Here is a 16542-nt window from a genome sequence, read left to right as displayed (position 1 = left end):
TCGCTACCGACAACAAATAATCAATTTGAACCACACTTTGATCGTGAAATGACCAGAATGTGCCAGAAGACACGGCAAAGTAATTTTGCTTCATGATGACACACCATCACACACTTCAAAACCAGTTAAAGACACGTTAAAAGATCTTGCCTGGGAAGTATTAACCCACCCGCTATATTCACCAGACCTTGCTCCTTCAGATTATCACTTGTTCTGATCGATGGCACACGCACTTTCTGAACAGCACTTCAAAATGTACGAAGAAGTGGAAAATTGGGTCTCTGAATGGTTTGCCTCAAAACAAGAAAAGTTCTATTGGGACGGTATCCACAAATTACCGGAAAGATGGGGAAATTTGTAGCTAGCGATGGACATTACTTTGAATACAGCACTTTTGATGTTTCTCTTGAATATGTTTTCTTTGATTACAAAATCCGATTAACTGGTACACCTAGCAAAAGTTCCATTTGGTTATTCTTTATATTTCCGTATTTATTTGGTGAGACTATTTTTTCATTTGTTTTGAGTGTGCTTTTAATTGTACATTGAGGCATTTTTACTATGGCTCTGTTAAAATAATTGTCAGATAATTGTTATGTCAGTGTTAGCATCTAGTGACTGCCTTATTTTATTAAGTTTGAGATCTTCTAGGTTCTCAGTATAAGAAGTGATGTTTTATTAAACTTTGGACTTCTGGGATATTGTATTAAGAGATTCCGATTCTAATTTAAAGTTTGCTTTTTTTAGCTGTCTCTTTATGTTATCACTCTGGCAGGGGAAGAATGATGTTGCTGCTCATTACTACTAGATGAAATAGTAGTCCAGATTCCCTGCTCTACGTCTATGGAACACATGCTGGGTGGAAGTGGGAGTTCCAGCTCCTAATTGGACTGACCCACTGATGCCTCCTTAGATGGCAGGGGTAAGAATGACTTCTTACTGTTCCCAGGTGGCCTCCACTGATACCATAGTGGCAGGTGTAGTCACCACTGACACTACAGGGCAGTGGTGACAGTCCTGATTCTACATTAGGCCTTCTCTAACATAATCCAAGGAGGGAGAGGTCAGAGCACCTGACCAGTGAAAAAAGAAACTTAGGCTCCCAATGTCATCTCCAATTCCACCATAGCAGGTAAGTGGGAGCCCTTGGTATTGCCAAGTGGGGATGAAGTCATGGCTCCCTACCTGGCCTTCTCTGTATCATCTTGGCTGAGGGCTAGGATTACTCATTACAGCCTAGGGAAAATGAAAGTCTAGGTGCTCCACTGGCATTAACTAGTATGGATGGGCATAGGTCCAGTTTCACTCCAGTATTTGGCTGGAGTAGAATTGTTATTATCTAAATTAACTAAGCTACTAGGTTGTTCTTTTCCTAGAAACTTACCTAGAGAGAACAGGCCTGTGTGGGGCTTTTTATCATCTGGGCCAAATTGCTGGTTTCTTCAGCACCAAATCAGTGATATGTGAGATAAAATTAAAAACCCAGAAAACACACCAGTCAGTTCTTAGGTCCCAAGGTCCTTAGCTGGTATGCCTTCTCTACATCTTTCAGCATCTTCTTATGTCTATTTTATAAATAATGTCCAGTGGCCTATGTTATACTTAGCAGGATAAACAGGGGAAAAATTCATCTACTTCATCTTCCCAGAAGTAGAAGTCTCCTGTTTGGCATTTAAGATTTTCTCTTTATTACTAGTTTTAAGTAATTTGAATCTTAGTGCCTTGGTGTAGTTTTTTCTTTTAAATATATTTTATTGATTTTTTTACAGAGAGGAAGGGAGAAAGAGAGGGAGAAAGAGGTAGAAACATCAATGAGAGAGAAACATCAATTCAGCTGTCCCCTGCACACACCCCACTGGGGATGTGCCCACAACCAAGGCACATGCCTTTCACAGGAATCAAACCCAGGACCCTTCAGTCCACAGGCCAATGTTCTATCCACTGAGCCAAACCGGTCAGGGCTGCCTTGGTGTAGTTTTCTTCATGTTTTCTATGCGTGAGGTTCATTGCAATCCTTAGACATGTGCTATCATCATTTCTTTCCTATACTTTTTCTCTATTTCGTCTTGGATAGTTTCTATTAATGTATTTTAAATTTAGCTATTATCTTTTCTTCCGCTTGTCTAATCCACTTCTAGTGTATTTTCCATTTAGACTGTATTTTTCATCACTAGAATCTTTTCTTAAAAATCTTTTCCATGTCTCTCATCATGTTCAAGGCTTCTCTTAACTTTTCAAACATGTGGAGTATATTTATATGGTTTAATGACCTTATCTAACTCAATAATTTTTAGGACTGTTCCTATTGACTGATCTTTATTATGAAATACATTTTCATGCTTCTTTGCAGGCCATCATTAAAAAGTCTATATTTAGTTTTAGGTTCCCAGCAAAATTCAACAGAAAGTGCAGAGAGTTCCATATGTCCCTGCCCCCATATACTTGGCCTCTTGCACTAGCAACATCTCACACCAGAGTGGTACATTCGTTACAACTGATGAACCTACACGTCATCCATAGTTTACATAGGGTCCACTCTTGGTGGTGTATATGCTATGAATTTTGTCTATATATATATATTGGCATGTACCTGACATTATAGTATCACTCTGAATAGATTTACCACCCTAAAATCTTCTGTGCTTCATCTATTTATTCCTCCATCTTCCCTCATCTTTTTTAAATTATTTTTTATTTTTTATTGATTTTAGAGAGAAAGGAAGAGAGAAAGATATAGATGCATTCATGATGGGAGAGAATCACTGATTGGCTGCCTCCTGAACAAACTCCACTAGGGATCGAGCACACAACCAGAGCAGGTGACCTGACCAGGAATCAAATCAAGATCTCCTGGTTCATAGGTCGATGCTCAACCACTGAGCCATGCTGGCCGGGCAACCACTGATCTTTTAAATGTCATATAGTTGAATGTCATATATTTCAAATCCTGCAATATACAGTCTTTTCAAATTGATTCTTTCACTCAGTAATTTGCATTTAAGTTTCCTCACGTCTTTTCATGGTTTGATAGTTCACATCTTTTTGGCACTGAATAATCTTCCATTCTATGGATATGACACAGTTTACTGAACTACGCACCTAGGGAAGGACATCATGGTTGCTTCCAACTTTTGGCAATTAGGAACAAAGCTGCCAGAAACATCTGTGTATAGGTTGTTGTGCAGACATAAGTGTTAAACTCTTTTGGGTAAATACCAAGGAGGACAACTGCTGGATTGTATGGTAAGGCTATGTTTAGCTTTGTAAGAAACAGCCAAACTGTGTTCTAAAGTTGCTGTACCAATTTGCATTTCCAAAGTCTGTTGTTTCACATCCTCACCAGCATTTGGTATTGTCAGTGTTTTGGATTTGGGCCATTCTAACAGGGATGTATTTCATTTTAAATTGCAATTCCCTAACCACACATGATGTTGAGCATCTATGCTTATTTGTCATCTGTATATCTTCTTTGGTGAAGTGTCTTTTAAAGTTTTTTGCCATTTTTAAATCAGTTTGTTTTCTTATTGTTGAGTTTCATAGTTCTTTGTATACTTTGGATAATAGTCCTTTTATCAAATATGTCTTTTTCAAATATTTTCTCCAAGTCTATGGCTTCTCATTCTCTTGACAGTGTCTTTCACAGAACACAAGTTCTTAATTTCAATGAAACCTAACATCAGTATTTCTTTCACGGATCATGTCTTTGGTGTTGTATCTAAAAGATCATCAACAAACCCAAGCTCATCTAGGTTTTTCCCTATGTTATATTACAGGAGTTTGATAATTTTACATTTCACATTTATCCTAAGATCTATTTTGAGTTAATTTTTGTGAAGGGTCTGTGTCCAGATCCATTTTTTAGCATGTACTATTGTTCAGAACCATTTGTTGCAAAGACTATTTTTCTCCATTTTCAAAGGTCAGTTCTCCTTCATCAAAGATCAGTTCACTATATTTGTGTAGGTGTATTTCTGGACTCTTCGGTTTGTTCTAATGATCTATTTGTCTATTTTTCACCAAGAGCCTAGTGTCTTGATTATCATAGCTTCATAGTTAAGTCCCAAAGTCAGGTAGTGTCAGTCCTCCAACTTAGTTTTTCTCTAATATTGTACTGCCTACCCTGCGTCTTTTGCTTCTCTACATAAACTTTAGAATCAGTTTGTTAATATCCACAAGATACTTGCTGAGTTGTTTTGGTGGTTTTGTGGGGTTTTTAAAAAAATATATTCTATTGATTTTTTACAGAAAGGAAGGGAAAGGGATAGAGAGTTAGAAATATCAATGAGAGAGAAACATCGATCAGCTGCTTCCTGCACACCTCCTACTGGGGATGTGCCCACAACCAAGGTACATGCCCTTGACTGGAATCGAACCCAGGACCCTTCAGTCCATAGGCTGATGCTCTATCCACTGAGCCAAACCGGTCAGGGCCTTGATGAGTTTTTAATTGGGATTAAACTGGATATATAAATTAAATTGAGAAGAACAGACATCTTGACATTACTGAGTCTCCGTATCCGTGAACATGAAATATCACTCCATTTATTTCGTTCTTTGATTTAATTCATCAGTTTTATAGTTCTCTTCAAATTAATACTGTGCATTTTTTAAATATCTTCTGTATTTATTATGATAATCGGTACTATGATTAATGCTGTCAGGTACAAATAGTAATACCACTTTTTTGAGCCTTTACTATGTGTCAGGCATTACAGTAAACATTTTGCACATGAAGTTTCAAGTTCCCAGATTTTAGTTTTTTAAATCTAGTTTACCTTTTTATATTACTGCTATTCTGAATTTTTCCCTTTTCCCTATATGTACTTGAATTGAATATTTCTAAATTAATGATGGAATACAAAAAGATTTTGTTATTTACTTACACTAAGAAGGTAACATTTAATTTACTCAGATTTAAAGTTCATATTTTAATCTACTTTTGGAAGTTGCCATCTCTTTTCCTTCACTCAGTGGTTTAAAAAGAATTCTACTCATATTGAACAAGAGAACAGAAATAAAGACATATGCCTTTTTCAGGGCTGAAAATTACCTCGGTCATGGGAGTAGTAAAAGAAAAATAACTGTGACAAATAAAGCCCGAGTAGACAGCACCTGAAAGTAGAACACTAAGAATGCTGGGGGTCAGTGAGGGTGGGGGATGCAGACACTGTAATAAGAGATGCCCTCAAAAGATTTAGAGTATCTAAGTACAAATCTGACACTGAAAACTCTCGCATGCTAAAGTAAAGAACAGGATCATATACTCAAGAAATTTGAGTACATGTAATTTTAAATGATAATAGCTATCATCTGTGGAATGTTTACTATGTGCTTGGTACTTGTCTAAGCATTTTGCGTATATTAATTTATTAAATCCTCACAGCATGAGATAGGTTCTACTGCTAACACCATTTTAAGTTGAGGACACTGATGCACATGGAAGTTAAGTCAGTTGCCAACGTCAGACTAAATAAAACATTTAAAATTGTACATGTTAAAAAGCTTAGTTTTTGAGATATTCTAAAGTTCATTCACAGTTTAATTTTAATTAATGAAATTTCACAAAACCCTTGTGAAAGGTTGCCAAAATCAATCACAGAGAATCTGTAATGTGAGGTAATTTGATTTTAATTTGGGAGACTTTGCCTATTGTGATGTGGCTCAAAGTAACCTGAGAAGGGTGCAAGTCAGAGAACTTGGAATATTTTAGATAAAAGAACCATTAGAGTCTAAAGCAGTATTCCAGATAGAACTGCAGAACCTGGGCTTTTAATTTTTTCCTTATTCTGCAGTTCCTTTGAATCTGTCATAATTACAGATTCAAATCCTTCCATCATCACACATAGTATAGAACTATTTATCTCTTAACAATATTATAGCTGTTGGATGACTCCTAGTTAGCGTGGCAACTTCAAATCATTGCTTATTTCAAATTTATAATTCACAGCTAGGTGTTGGGTTACCTAATTTCTACTGTTAACTTGGCTGCTGACTTTCTTTGAGACTGAGCAAGTCACTTATCTTGTGCTTCAGTGTCCTCCTTTAAAGTGGAGACACTGGCCCTAGCTGGTTTTGCTCAGTGGATAGAGCATCCGCCTGCAGACTGAAGCATTCCGGGTTCGATTCCAGTAAGGGCCACATGCCCAGGTGCAGGCTCGATCCCCAGTAGGGGGCATGCAGGAAACAGCCAATCCTCCTGCAAGCCCCCTACTCTCTCGTCATTGATGTTTCGATCTCTCTCCCTCCCCCTCTCCCTTCCTCTCTGAAATCAATAAAAATATATTTTAAAATAATAATTTAAAAATAATAAAATGGAAATACTGAACATTATAACAGAAGTGAAATCATATGTGAATAAAGCATTTAAAGCGATAAAGAATTTTTAAAACGCAAAAGACTAATATAAGTATTTATAGTTTTCTGGTACTGTGTTATTGATGAACTCGATCCAAAGTTCATACAGCTTCTTGCATATCAAACAATAGTGGAACAGTTTGTTCATGTAAGTCTGTTTGATCAAATTAGTTATTGGTAAAGGAAAGTGAGTATATTTTAACTCTAGATTCCAAATAAAGACAATGTAATAAATGTATAATGCAAATGTGTTTATACATGAAATGTTTCACATAACTACAGACAACAAACTACTTTCTTAAATTCAACTAGTATTAGGCTTTTTATTTGAAATAAGAAATTGGTATTTCTCTCTTTCCACCCTGAAAAATAATCTAGAAGCAACATAAAGAATGAGAAACACAAACCCCATTTTTGGAAATAGGAGACAAATCACAAAATGAGTAGAGATAGAGTAGGAGTGCATGCTGTAGGCAGCAGGGAAAGGATGCTGCCATTGCAGCTGTCAAAGAACAAAGTACACTTTTTGAAGGTGACAGGCACACCCTAAGTCAAGATATAAACCCTTTGTTTATATCAGTGGAAAAAAGTGCATTGACTGACCATCAGAGCTCTGATAGATGTAGTATGGTTCCAAGAAAGAGAAGATGGGGACATTGCTAAATAAGGAATCACATAGACAAACTATATCTGCAGACAGAGAAGCCTTCCTCTGTGGCTATGGGAGAAAAGAGACTGACTATCGCCACTGACTGGGGCAAAATAAACGATGCAAAGAAAAGAAAAATTTAACAGCCAAGAAAAGAACATTCACAAGAAAAATATTGCTATAGAGCAGATGAAAATCATGACAAATTAATTAATAAAACTAAATTATGCAATCAACTCTAACTTGAGATTTACAAAAAATATATAATCATAAAATTTTGTTTACTAGAAAGCTAACAACTAAACGAGTATAATTAATCACTCACCTCTGATTCATGTTTTATTTTTTCTTCGTCTAAAGTACGTGTAAATTCTCCTTTCTGGTGTTCGAACTCTGACTTGATAAATGTATTTTCATAGCGAAGCTTATTATATTCAGCTCTATACTTTTCAACTTCCTAAATTAAAAGAAGACTATAGTTTAATCACAAATTTATGAATGAAATTTATATCCATTCCAAAAATTACTTTTGTAAATATAATTTTAAATTACATTATATTCAGAGTAATTCTAAAAGTAAAAACTAAGCTTAAGCGAAGTATAAATAAACCTTGGAAAAGTTCTGATAACTAGGATGCTACACACAGAATTAGTACATTACTGAGAAGGCACTAATAAAGACAATTATCATTCAATTAACCTTATTTCCTCACTGAGTCTCATAATAAAAATGTATAGCATGTCAAAAGTTTTGACCTCTGGATTTAATAAAATAATATTTAAGAATGTAACATACCTTTTAATATATAGTTAGGTTAAAAATTAATTTTATAAAACATAAAATACCTCCTAAAAGTCAGACATAATGAATTCAAAGTAGATAAAAGATTATTTGGCTTATTTAGTACAATAACTTAAGATTCAATCAAATATTACAATGATATAAATTCAACACATCTGCCCGAAGAATATATGAAGCACCAACAGTGGGAGCACCACTCAGCTGACTAACAGGCGCCAGATGCCAGGCTGATGGCTGGCGAGTGCAGCTGCAGCAGTGCAAGCCTCTCCCATGGACACTCCTCTTGCACACCTGATTGGACTGACTGGGCACAAGCCTGCAGCCAGCATAGCAAGGCTGAGATAAGCAGGTTCGGCAGGCAAGAACAGCAGGCAATGTTGGACTGCCGGTTTCAGCCCAATCGCCGCAGGCCATGCTGAGGGACCCCACCGGTGCACAAATCCGTGCACTGTGCCTCTAGTTAAGTAATAAGGAAGCCTCCTAAAATACTTAGCTCCCTGAAATCTTCAGTTTAAAAATTTCTATGCCGATTTACAAACCAAGGATATGGTTTTTTGTGATTTTATTAGAGACATACTTTGTTTTGGTATTTTTAAATATGCTTTTACTTAACTGGATCACCTACTTAAGTCCAAGTAATTTTGTTTATATCCAAAATTGAAACCTATTCACCATAATGCTTTGATTAGGAGAATATTCAAAAAATGACGTTACCAAGCCAGTTAACCATTATAACAGCGGTCACCAACCGGTGGTCCATGAGGTCCAAAAGTTTGGCAACCACTGATTGCCAGGATCTACAACTGTTTCAAGCAATGGCAACATCACTAGACTATAGCTCCCTAAAGGGGTCCATTTTGAAGGGGACAATACTCATTTGTATGCATACTGCTCAGTGTATTTGTTAAATAAATGTCTAGTTTAGTATCTAATATATTTATTATCGATCATCTTTTCCTGTCCCCTTTATTAAACATTTAGTCATATTACACCAAGGTTTCATTTACGGAGACTGGTTTCAATCTGAAGGAAAACTGTATCAAATTTTTTTACTTTTCTAAGGTTGCATGAAATTCACTCTTTCATTCAACAAATATTGAGTACCTATTGTATGCTAGGAACTGTTCTAGGAACTTGAAACGTAATAGTGAGTAAAACACTATTGCACTCTGCTCATGCAATAAGTGGTAAAAGATAATATAAAAAAATAAGCACAATGAGTATTATACAGCATATCAGAAGATACTAAGTACTCGAGGAAAAAAAAATGTAGAGCAGGGTAAATGGGGATCCAAAGGTCTAAGGAGTGATGGAAAAGGCAAGCTGCAATATTAAATGGGGGCAGGAGTTGGTCAAAGTAGGCCTCATTGAGAAAGTGATGCCGAGAAGTTGACCAAAAGATACCTGGAGAGTGTTCAAGGCAAAAACAACTGCTAAAGCAAAGACTCTTGAATGGTACCATTCCTAGAATGCCAAAGAAACATCAAGGAGGCCAGCATGGATGGAGAGAAGGAAATCAGAGAAGTAATGGGGTCTGATCCTGTGCAGCCTTAAAGGCTATGGTAAGGACTGAGCAAGAAAGGGAGCTATTGCAGGGCTTTTGTGTAGAGAAGATGCTTTTCAAAAGCTTTTCATAGTGATATGAAGATATATGCATAGTTCTTTCTGCATAAATTACTTACTTCATCCAGACTCCTAAAACGCTCTCTCATTGGAGTTTCTAATTCTTGTCGTATCTGGGCTCTGAACAATTCCAAGTTTTGTGGAGTTAATACCTAATATGCAGAGAAATACAAACAATTCTAAATATGAAAAAACAAATATTAAAATCAAGAATTTGCCAAATTTCAAAACCTCTCTCATTACAATAAAATGCAATTCAAAGTAATTTTACAATATACCTAATTTTAGAGAAGTCACTATATAAATAATAATTTAAGAATCTCAATTTCAGACTCTCAGAGATATCAAAAATTCTATTAACATGAGGTAAAGACAATCACTGATTATTATCATTGTGATTATTAGAAATAACTATGTTAGCAGCTAAGGTTATCCTGTTGTATACAATGGCTGATAGTTTATTTTATAAAGCAAACAAAATAAAGATGTACTAATTTAGTATGCCATAGAGAATTCTTCAGAATTATTTTCAATCAGAAAAGGCTGATTTTTATGTTGGTTATAAAAAACTAATTTAGGCTCCTCCCTGTTACATTCCTTTACAAAATTTATCTTTCAAAAAGTAACTGAATATTTCATTTACCATGGTATTCCCAACACCCTGCACCACTGCCTACCACATAGAAACCACTCAATTATTAATTCTTGAATGAATAAATATTGGTTGTTAAAAAAAACAACCCAGAGCCCTTCCGCCGCGGCAGCCATTGAGGAGCAGCAGCCATGGCTTTGCACTACCCCATGGCCGTGGGCTTCAACAAGGGCCACAAGGTGACCAAGAACGTGAGCAAGCCGAGGCACAGCCGCCGCCGTGGGCGCCTCACCAAGCACACCAAGTTCGTTCAAGACATGATCCGAGAGGTGTGTGGCTTTGCCCCCTATGAGCGGCGCGCCATAGAGCTGCTCAAGGTCTCTAAGGACAAGAGGGCCCTGAAATTCATCAAGAAAAGGGTGGGGACACACATTCGCGCCAAGAGGAAGAGAGAGGAGCTGAGCAATGTCCTAGCAGCCATGAGGAAGGCAGCAGCCAAGAAGGACTGAGCCCCAGCCCCTTCCTGTCTGTGTAATAAAACCTGTTCAGAAACCTGGAAAAAACAAATAAACAAACAAACACAAACAAACAAAAAATAAACAACCCAGTTTGCTTTTATATTAATTTCCAAAAGAACTAAGAATAGGGAATAAGGACACATATGTAATACGTTACTCAATAAAGAAAAAATTTAAAAGAAAACACTAAGAATAATGTTCAGTTTAATTCATTCATTTATTCATCAATATCCAAATTTCCAAACATTTTACTGAATAAATACCTACTATACAGAGTGAAGCAAAAATAGGTTTCTAGTTGTATGGAAAACAATACAAAAAATAAATAATAATACAATAATAAACCCGTGTTTTGTGTACTCACAACTGTAAACCTACTTTTGCTCCACCCCATATATAAAACATTCTAATATTAGGTCACTTAAATTTATTCCATAGCTCGTTGATGTTATGTTTATTTTTAATCTCTTTTGTCTTCTTGTTTCATTATGGGTAGTTTTTATTGTCATGTCTTCAAGTTTACTGATCTTCTGCATTGTCTAATCTGCCATTAAGTCCATACAGCATATTTTTCATCTCAATAATTTGTATTTTATTATTTGGTCTTTTCATCTTTTAGTCTTTTCATATCTTCCTTATCTCTACTTAATATGGTCAATCTTTAATCTCACTTTTGAACATATGGAATTCAATTATAATAGCTATTTTAATGTCTTTGTTAATTCTAATATTTGTACCACATCAGGTTTGGTTCTGACTCATTGACTTTCTTTTCCTATTTATTGTGGGTAGTATTCTCCTGTTTATTCCATGCCTGGTAAATTTCTGTTTGATGCTAGACATTGTAAATTTTACTTTGCTTCGTGCTAGATATACTTGTATTCTGATATTCTTAAGTTTTGTTCTGGTAGACAATTACTTGGAAACAGTCTCATCTTTCTGGGTCTTGCTCTTAAGAATTAAGTTTGAGCAAATTAGTGTTTGATGTAGTGCTAATTACTTCCTACTGCTGAGACCCTTCTGAGTGCTGCACTAATTTCTCTGTGAAATGAAGTTCTTTTGCCCGGCTTTGGGGAAAGGAAATATGCATAGCTCTGTATGAACTCCATACAGTCATGCCTCTAATCCTTTCAGGTGGCTCTTTTCCAGGCCTTAGATGTTTCCCTAACATGCATGTGCTGATCATTCTTCTACTGAATGAGCTGAGAGGGTTCTTCTGAAGATCTTTATTAACTTTCTATCTGTGCCACCCTCCTCTCTGCTACCATCTTGTGACTAGCCACACTACTTTCTGAATATGAAAAAACAAATATTAAAATCAATTCCATCTCCTCAGGGAGTCTATCCGACTTTGCCTGGGTATTCCTTCTGTGCCATGACTTGGAAGCGTTTGCAAAATTCACCTTCTTTGATTTTTGTCTTTCAGGGGTCTTTGTCACTTAATAATGTCCAGTGTCTTGAAAACCGTTTTTATCTAGTCTCTATTATGCCATATGTAATTTTTCAACAATTTTACCTGCCATATACCAAATTACTCCCATCTTTTTTAAAAAAAACTTTTGCTAACATGATACATAATAACAATATAATAGCTAAATGATCTAACCATTTCTACATCAAAGCACTATACTAACATTTTCTGATTTTCTCGTTTCATCTTTACAGTCATCCTATGAGCCAAGAACTATTATTACTCTCCTTCACTACAACTACATGTAACCCAGAAATATTCTTTAAATGAATATTTTTATATCATTTTTCTTTAAAAGCCAAAGAGATATTAAAGCAACTCAGAAAAGGCACTTTGCAGGTAGACAAGATAATACATGTGTATTTTTAAAATAATCATCTTTCATAAACCTTCGAAATATTTCTTGCGGATCTTACTCGAGTTTAGTGAACTTTACTCAACTCACAATTTGTACAAATTACAAACATCCATTAAAGCAAAGAGCTAAATTGCTTCAATATAAGTATAGATAACGCATAATGTTTCTTTAGCTTATTTTTGCCAGACAAATGTCACATAAAAGCCAGGTATGTATATCTTAAAAAATAGAAACTTTACTAGATACATTATATTTTTTAGCAAACATTTGGGAAGTTATCACGTGGAGAAATGTCCAAAGTTATTTTGTGTAGATCCAGGGAACAATATAAGAACCATCGGGGAGACTATAGGGAGGGTGATTTCATTGCAATATGAGAGAGAAAATGCTTAACATACTCCAACTGATAAATGGAGCTGGGTTCCTTTAAAACAGTGGTTCTCAACCTGTGGGTCGCGACCCCTTTGGGGGTCGAACAACCCTTTCACAGAGGTCGCCTAAGACCACCGGAAAACACATATATAATTACATATTGTTTTTGTGAGTAATCACTATGCTTTAATTATGTTCAATTTGTAACAATGAAAATACATCCTGCATATCAGATATTTACATTATGATTCATACAGCAGCAAAATTACAGTTATGAAGTAGTAACGAAAATAATTTTATGGTTGGGGGTTACCACAACATGAGGAACTGTATTAAAGGGTCGCAGCATTAGGAAGGTTGAGAACCACTGCTTTAAAAGTTCACTTGGTTCTCTAGCACTGAAAGCATTGGAGCAGAGAATGAAGAGCTGTATGTCACAGGTGTTCCAATTGTGCTCTGGACAGTATATTAGTTTCCTAGGGCTGAGATAACAACATAGAACAAATAAATTGGTTTGAACAACAGAAATGTACTGTTTCACAGTTCTGGAGGCTAGAAGTCCAAAGGTGTCAGCAGGCCACATTCCCTCTGAAAACTGTAGGGTGAATCCCTCCTTGCCCTGTCCAAGTGTCTGGTGGTGTGCTGGCGATCCTTGGCAGTTATAGCACTTCAATCTCTGCTTCTGTCATCACAGGACATTCTTCCCGTGTTCCTGTCTCCCCCGCCCATGTATCTATCTGTCTGTGTCTGTTCTTCTCTTCGTATAAGGACACCGTACTTCAGTATGACCTCATCTTAACTGTCTGTAAAGACCCTATTTCCAAAATAAGGTCACATTCTGAGGTAATGGGAGTTAAAACTTCAACATATCTTTTTGGGGGACAACTCATACCAGATATGAAAGGAACTAGGTAATTACCAACTCTAAAAAGCTGAGACTCCAGGTACATATAAAACAAGAAGTTCAACATTACATATGAACAGAACAATTCTGATACATTCATTTATTGTTTATGTAGGTGATTCATTAAACAAGTATTTTCTAGGCACTGCCTTGAGCACTGGAAACACCACGAAAAGGTTCCTGCCCTCATGAAATCTGTATTCAAACAGAATAAAATGACCACAGTATGTGTACCTACTGTGTAGTAATGAGACATAAGTGATCTCACTAATCCTCACAACAATCCCTGTTAGGTAACAAATTTTATCCTCTTTAACACATGAGAAAACCAAGGCATAGGAAAAAAGCTATTTGTTGAAGGTCATCATCTTCCTGGCAAACTGACCCTTTTTGTTATTAAAATGTTCTTTTTACCTTTAGTGATAATCTCTGTCTTGAAATCTATTTTATCTGGTATTAATATAGCTACTCCAGGCTTCTGAAGTTTACTGTTTGCATGTGCTTGGTAAAAAGAAGCATGAACAGGTGTTACTCTTAAGAAACAGAGTAATTTACACTTGCAATGCCTGAAGAATACTTTCAGTATCTTGAATTCAGTGCTCACAGATTCCATTCAGATAGGCCTCTGATTTTTTGGAACACAAAGCAAGCCACCAATTCTAATGGCTTAAATTACATTTTCCTCTGAGGTGTGTATTTTTATTTTTGTTTAAACATCCTAAATATGCCCAGGAATGAACCAGTAAGCACACTGAAGGTTTCATCCCAAGCTTAATGGTTTGTTATTCCCAACGATGGAAGATTTCAAGAAGACACTGAATGACAAATTCCCAACACTGCTGTCAAAGGAATCCATTAATTAGGTGAGATGCCATACCAAATGACATGAAAGATGGCTTCTTTAAAAAGACATTTTAAAAATATATTTTATTGATTTTTTTCCAGAGAGGAAGGGAGAGGGATAGAGAATTAGAAACATCGATGAGAAAGAAGCATCGATCAGCTGCCTCCTGCACACTCCCTACTGGGTATATGCCCGCAACCAAGGTACATGCCCTTGACCGGAATCGAACCTGGGACCGTTGAGCTGCAGGCCAACGCTCTATCCACTGAGCCAAACTGGTTACGGCTGAAAGATGGCTTTTTACTTTATCAACTTATGATTCCAAGATTAATAGTACCCTATTATTTGTACCTAGCACTAGATAAGCAGAAATACACAGCTGGTCCTGTCAGAGATTAAATGAATGTAGGAAAATACCACTGGTAATGCCTACTGATTTGAAATATATAATATGTTTGACTGGTGCTGAAGTCTGCCTTTGCTTTACTTTCTAGGCAAATGAAAAACAGTGCAAAAAAGGAACTAAAGAAAATGTAGTCAGTACTCTAGTACCAACTAGCTTTTGCTTTAGAGACTACATTTACCTTACATTATGCACATAAATTATGTGTACATATCATTTTTACAGGGTCTTTTAAAAAACTTAAATAAAGAAAAACACTATTGTAACTAGCTTAGTTTCAGTTATAATACTTAAAAGAAAATTGGTAGTCGCCCAGCTATGGTGGCTTTGGTGGTTGAGTGTCAACCTATGAACCAGGAGGTCACAGTTCAATGCACATGCCTAGGTTGCAGGATCGATCCCCAGTGGGGAGGGGGGTGCAGGAGGCAGCCGATCAATTATTCCCTCTCATCTTATGTTTCTATCTTTCTCTCCTTCTCCCTTCCACTCTGAAATCAATTTTTTAAAAAAAATTAGTAGCTTGGGCTTGTTTGATTACCGATCAGGGCACATGCCTGTGTTGTGGGCTTGATCCCAAGTAGGAGGTTTGCAGGAGGCAGCCAACCCAACCAACTGAGCCACACAGGCCAGAGCAATAAAAACATATTTTTTTTTAAAAAAAGAAGAAGAATTAGTAAAATCTTTCTTTAAAAAAATTTTAATTCTGGATTTTTATCATTTCAAACTGGTCTTTTCCTAAATTATTTTGATAGTGAAATATTATTTAAATCAGAATAGGTAAGAGAATACAAATTTATACAAATAAGAGTTTCATGGTGAAACCCTGTATGGTAGCAAAAATTTAGACTATAAGAAAAGGAAATTAAATTATACCACCAAACTAATTCCACAAAACATCTGACAATTTATTTATTAACTCAAATACATTTTGTTACCTGTAGCTTTAGTTCTTCTAAATCTTTAGTTTTCTCTAATAATTCTCCTCTTAGTTCTTCAAACAGTAGCTGGAATTTTTCCTGATTAGTTTGCTTTTCATTTAACAAGCGTTTGAGTTCATTTTGTGACTTTGTGTACTCATCTTGCAACCTGATTTTAAAAAAAAATTCAATTTTAAGTGTATCCTCTGTTTTCTAACTGCATTACTTTTTTTATTATTAAATGTTTATTGTTCAGATTACTAAGTTGTTCCCCTTTTTCCCCCCCATAGCTCCCCTCAACCCTGTTCCCACCCCACCCTGTGCCCTTGCCCTCCTCCCACTGTCCTCATCCATAGGTGTACAATTTTTGTGCAGTCTCTTCCCGCACCCCCACACCCTTTTCCCCCTGGAGAAGTCAGTCCATTCCCTTTCTATGCCACTGATTCTATTATATTCACCAGTTTATTCTGTTCATCAGATTATTTATTCACTTGATTTTTAGATTCACATGTTGATAGATGTGTATTTGTTGTTCATAATTTGTATCTTTACCTTTTTCATCTTCTTCCTCTTCTTAAAGGGTATCTTCCAGCATTTCATATAATACTGGTTTGGTGGTGGTGAACTCCTTTAGCTTTTCCTTATCTGTGAAGCTCTTTATCTGACCTTCAGTTCTGAATGATAGCTTTCCTGGATAAAGTAATCTTGGTTGTAGGTTCTTGGTATTCATTTTCT

At 36.2% G+C, this 16542-nt stretch overlaps 1 protein-coding gene and 1 pseudogene across 1 annotated transcript in view; one reads left to right on the top strand and one right to left on the bottom strand.

The window, feature by feature from the left end:
* CEP83 (centrosomal protein 83kDa) overlaps positions 1-16542 on the bottom strand; it is an 83432-nt gene that overhangs the window by 63526 nt on the left and 3364 nt on the right. Inside the window, exons 3-5 of the mRNA XM_006764637.2 lie at positions 15826-15976; positions 9488-9580; positions 7329-7460 (exon numbers count right to left, since the gene is read on the bottom strand). Of these exons, the coding sequence (XP_006764700.1) occupies positions 7329-7460; positions 9488-9580; positions 15826-15976 (376 nt within the window). The remainder of the gene's footprint in view (positions 1-7328; positions 7461-9487; positions 9581-15825; positions 15977-16542) is intronic.
* LOC102763603 lies at positions 10185-10572 on the top strand (annotated as a pseudogene).

This window comes from Myotis davidii, unplaced genomic scaffold, assembly GCF_000327345.1.
Source record: "Myotis davidii unplaced genomic scaffold, ASM32734v1 scaffold581, whole genome shotgun sequence".
Lineage (NCBI taxonomy): Eukaryota > Metazoa > Chordata > Mammalia > Chiroptera > Vespertilionidae > Myotis > Myotis davidii.
This window is presented reverse-complemented; position numbering and strand designations above follow the sequence as displayed.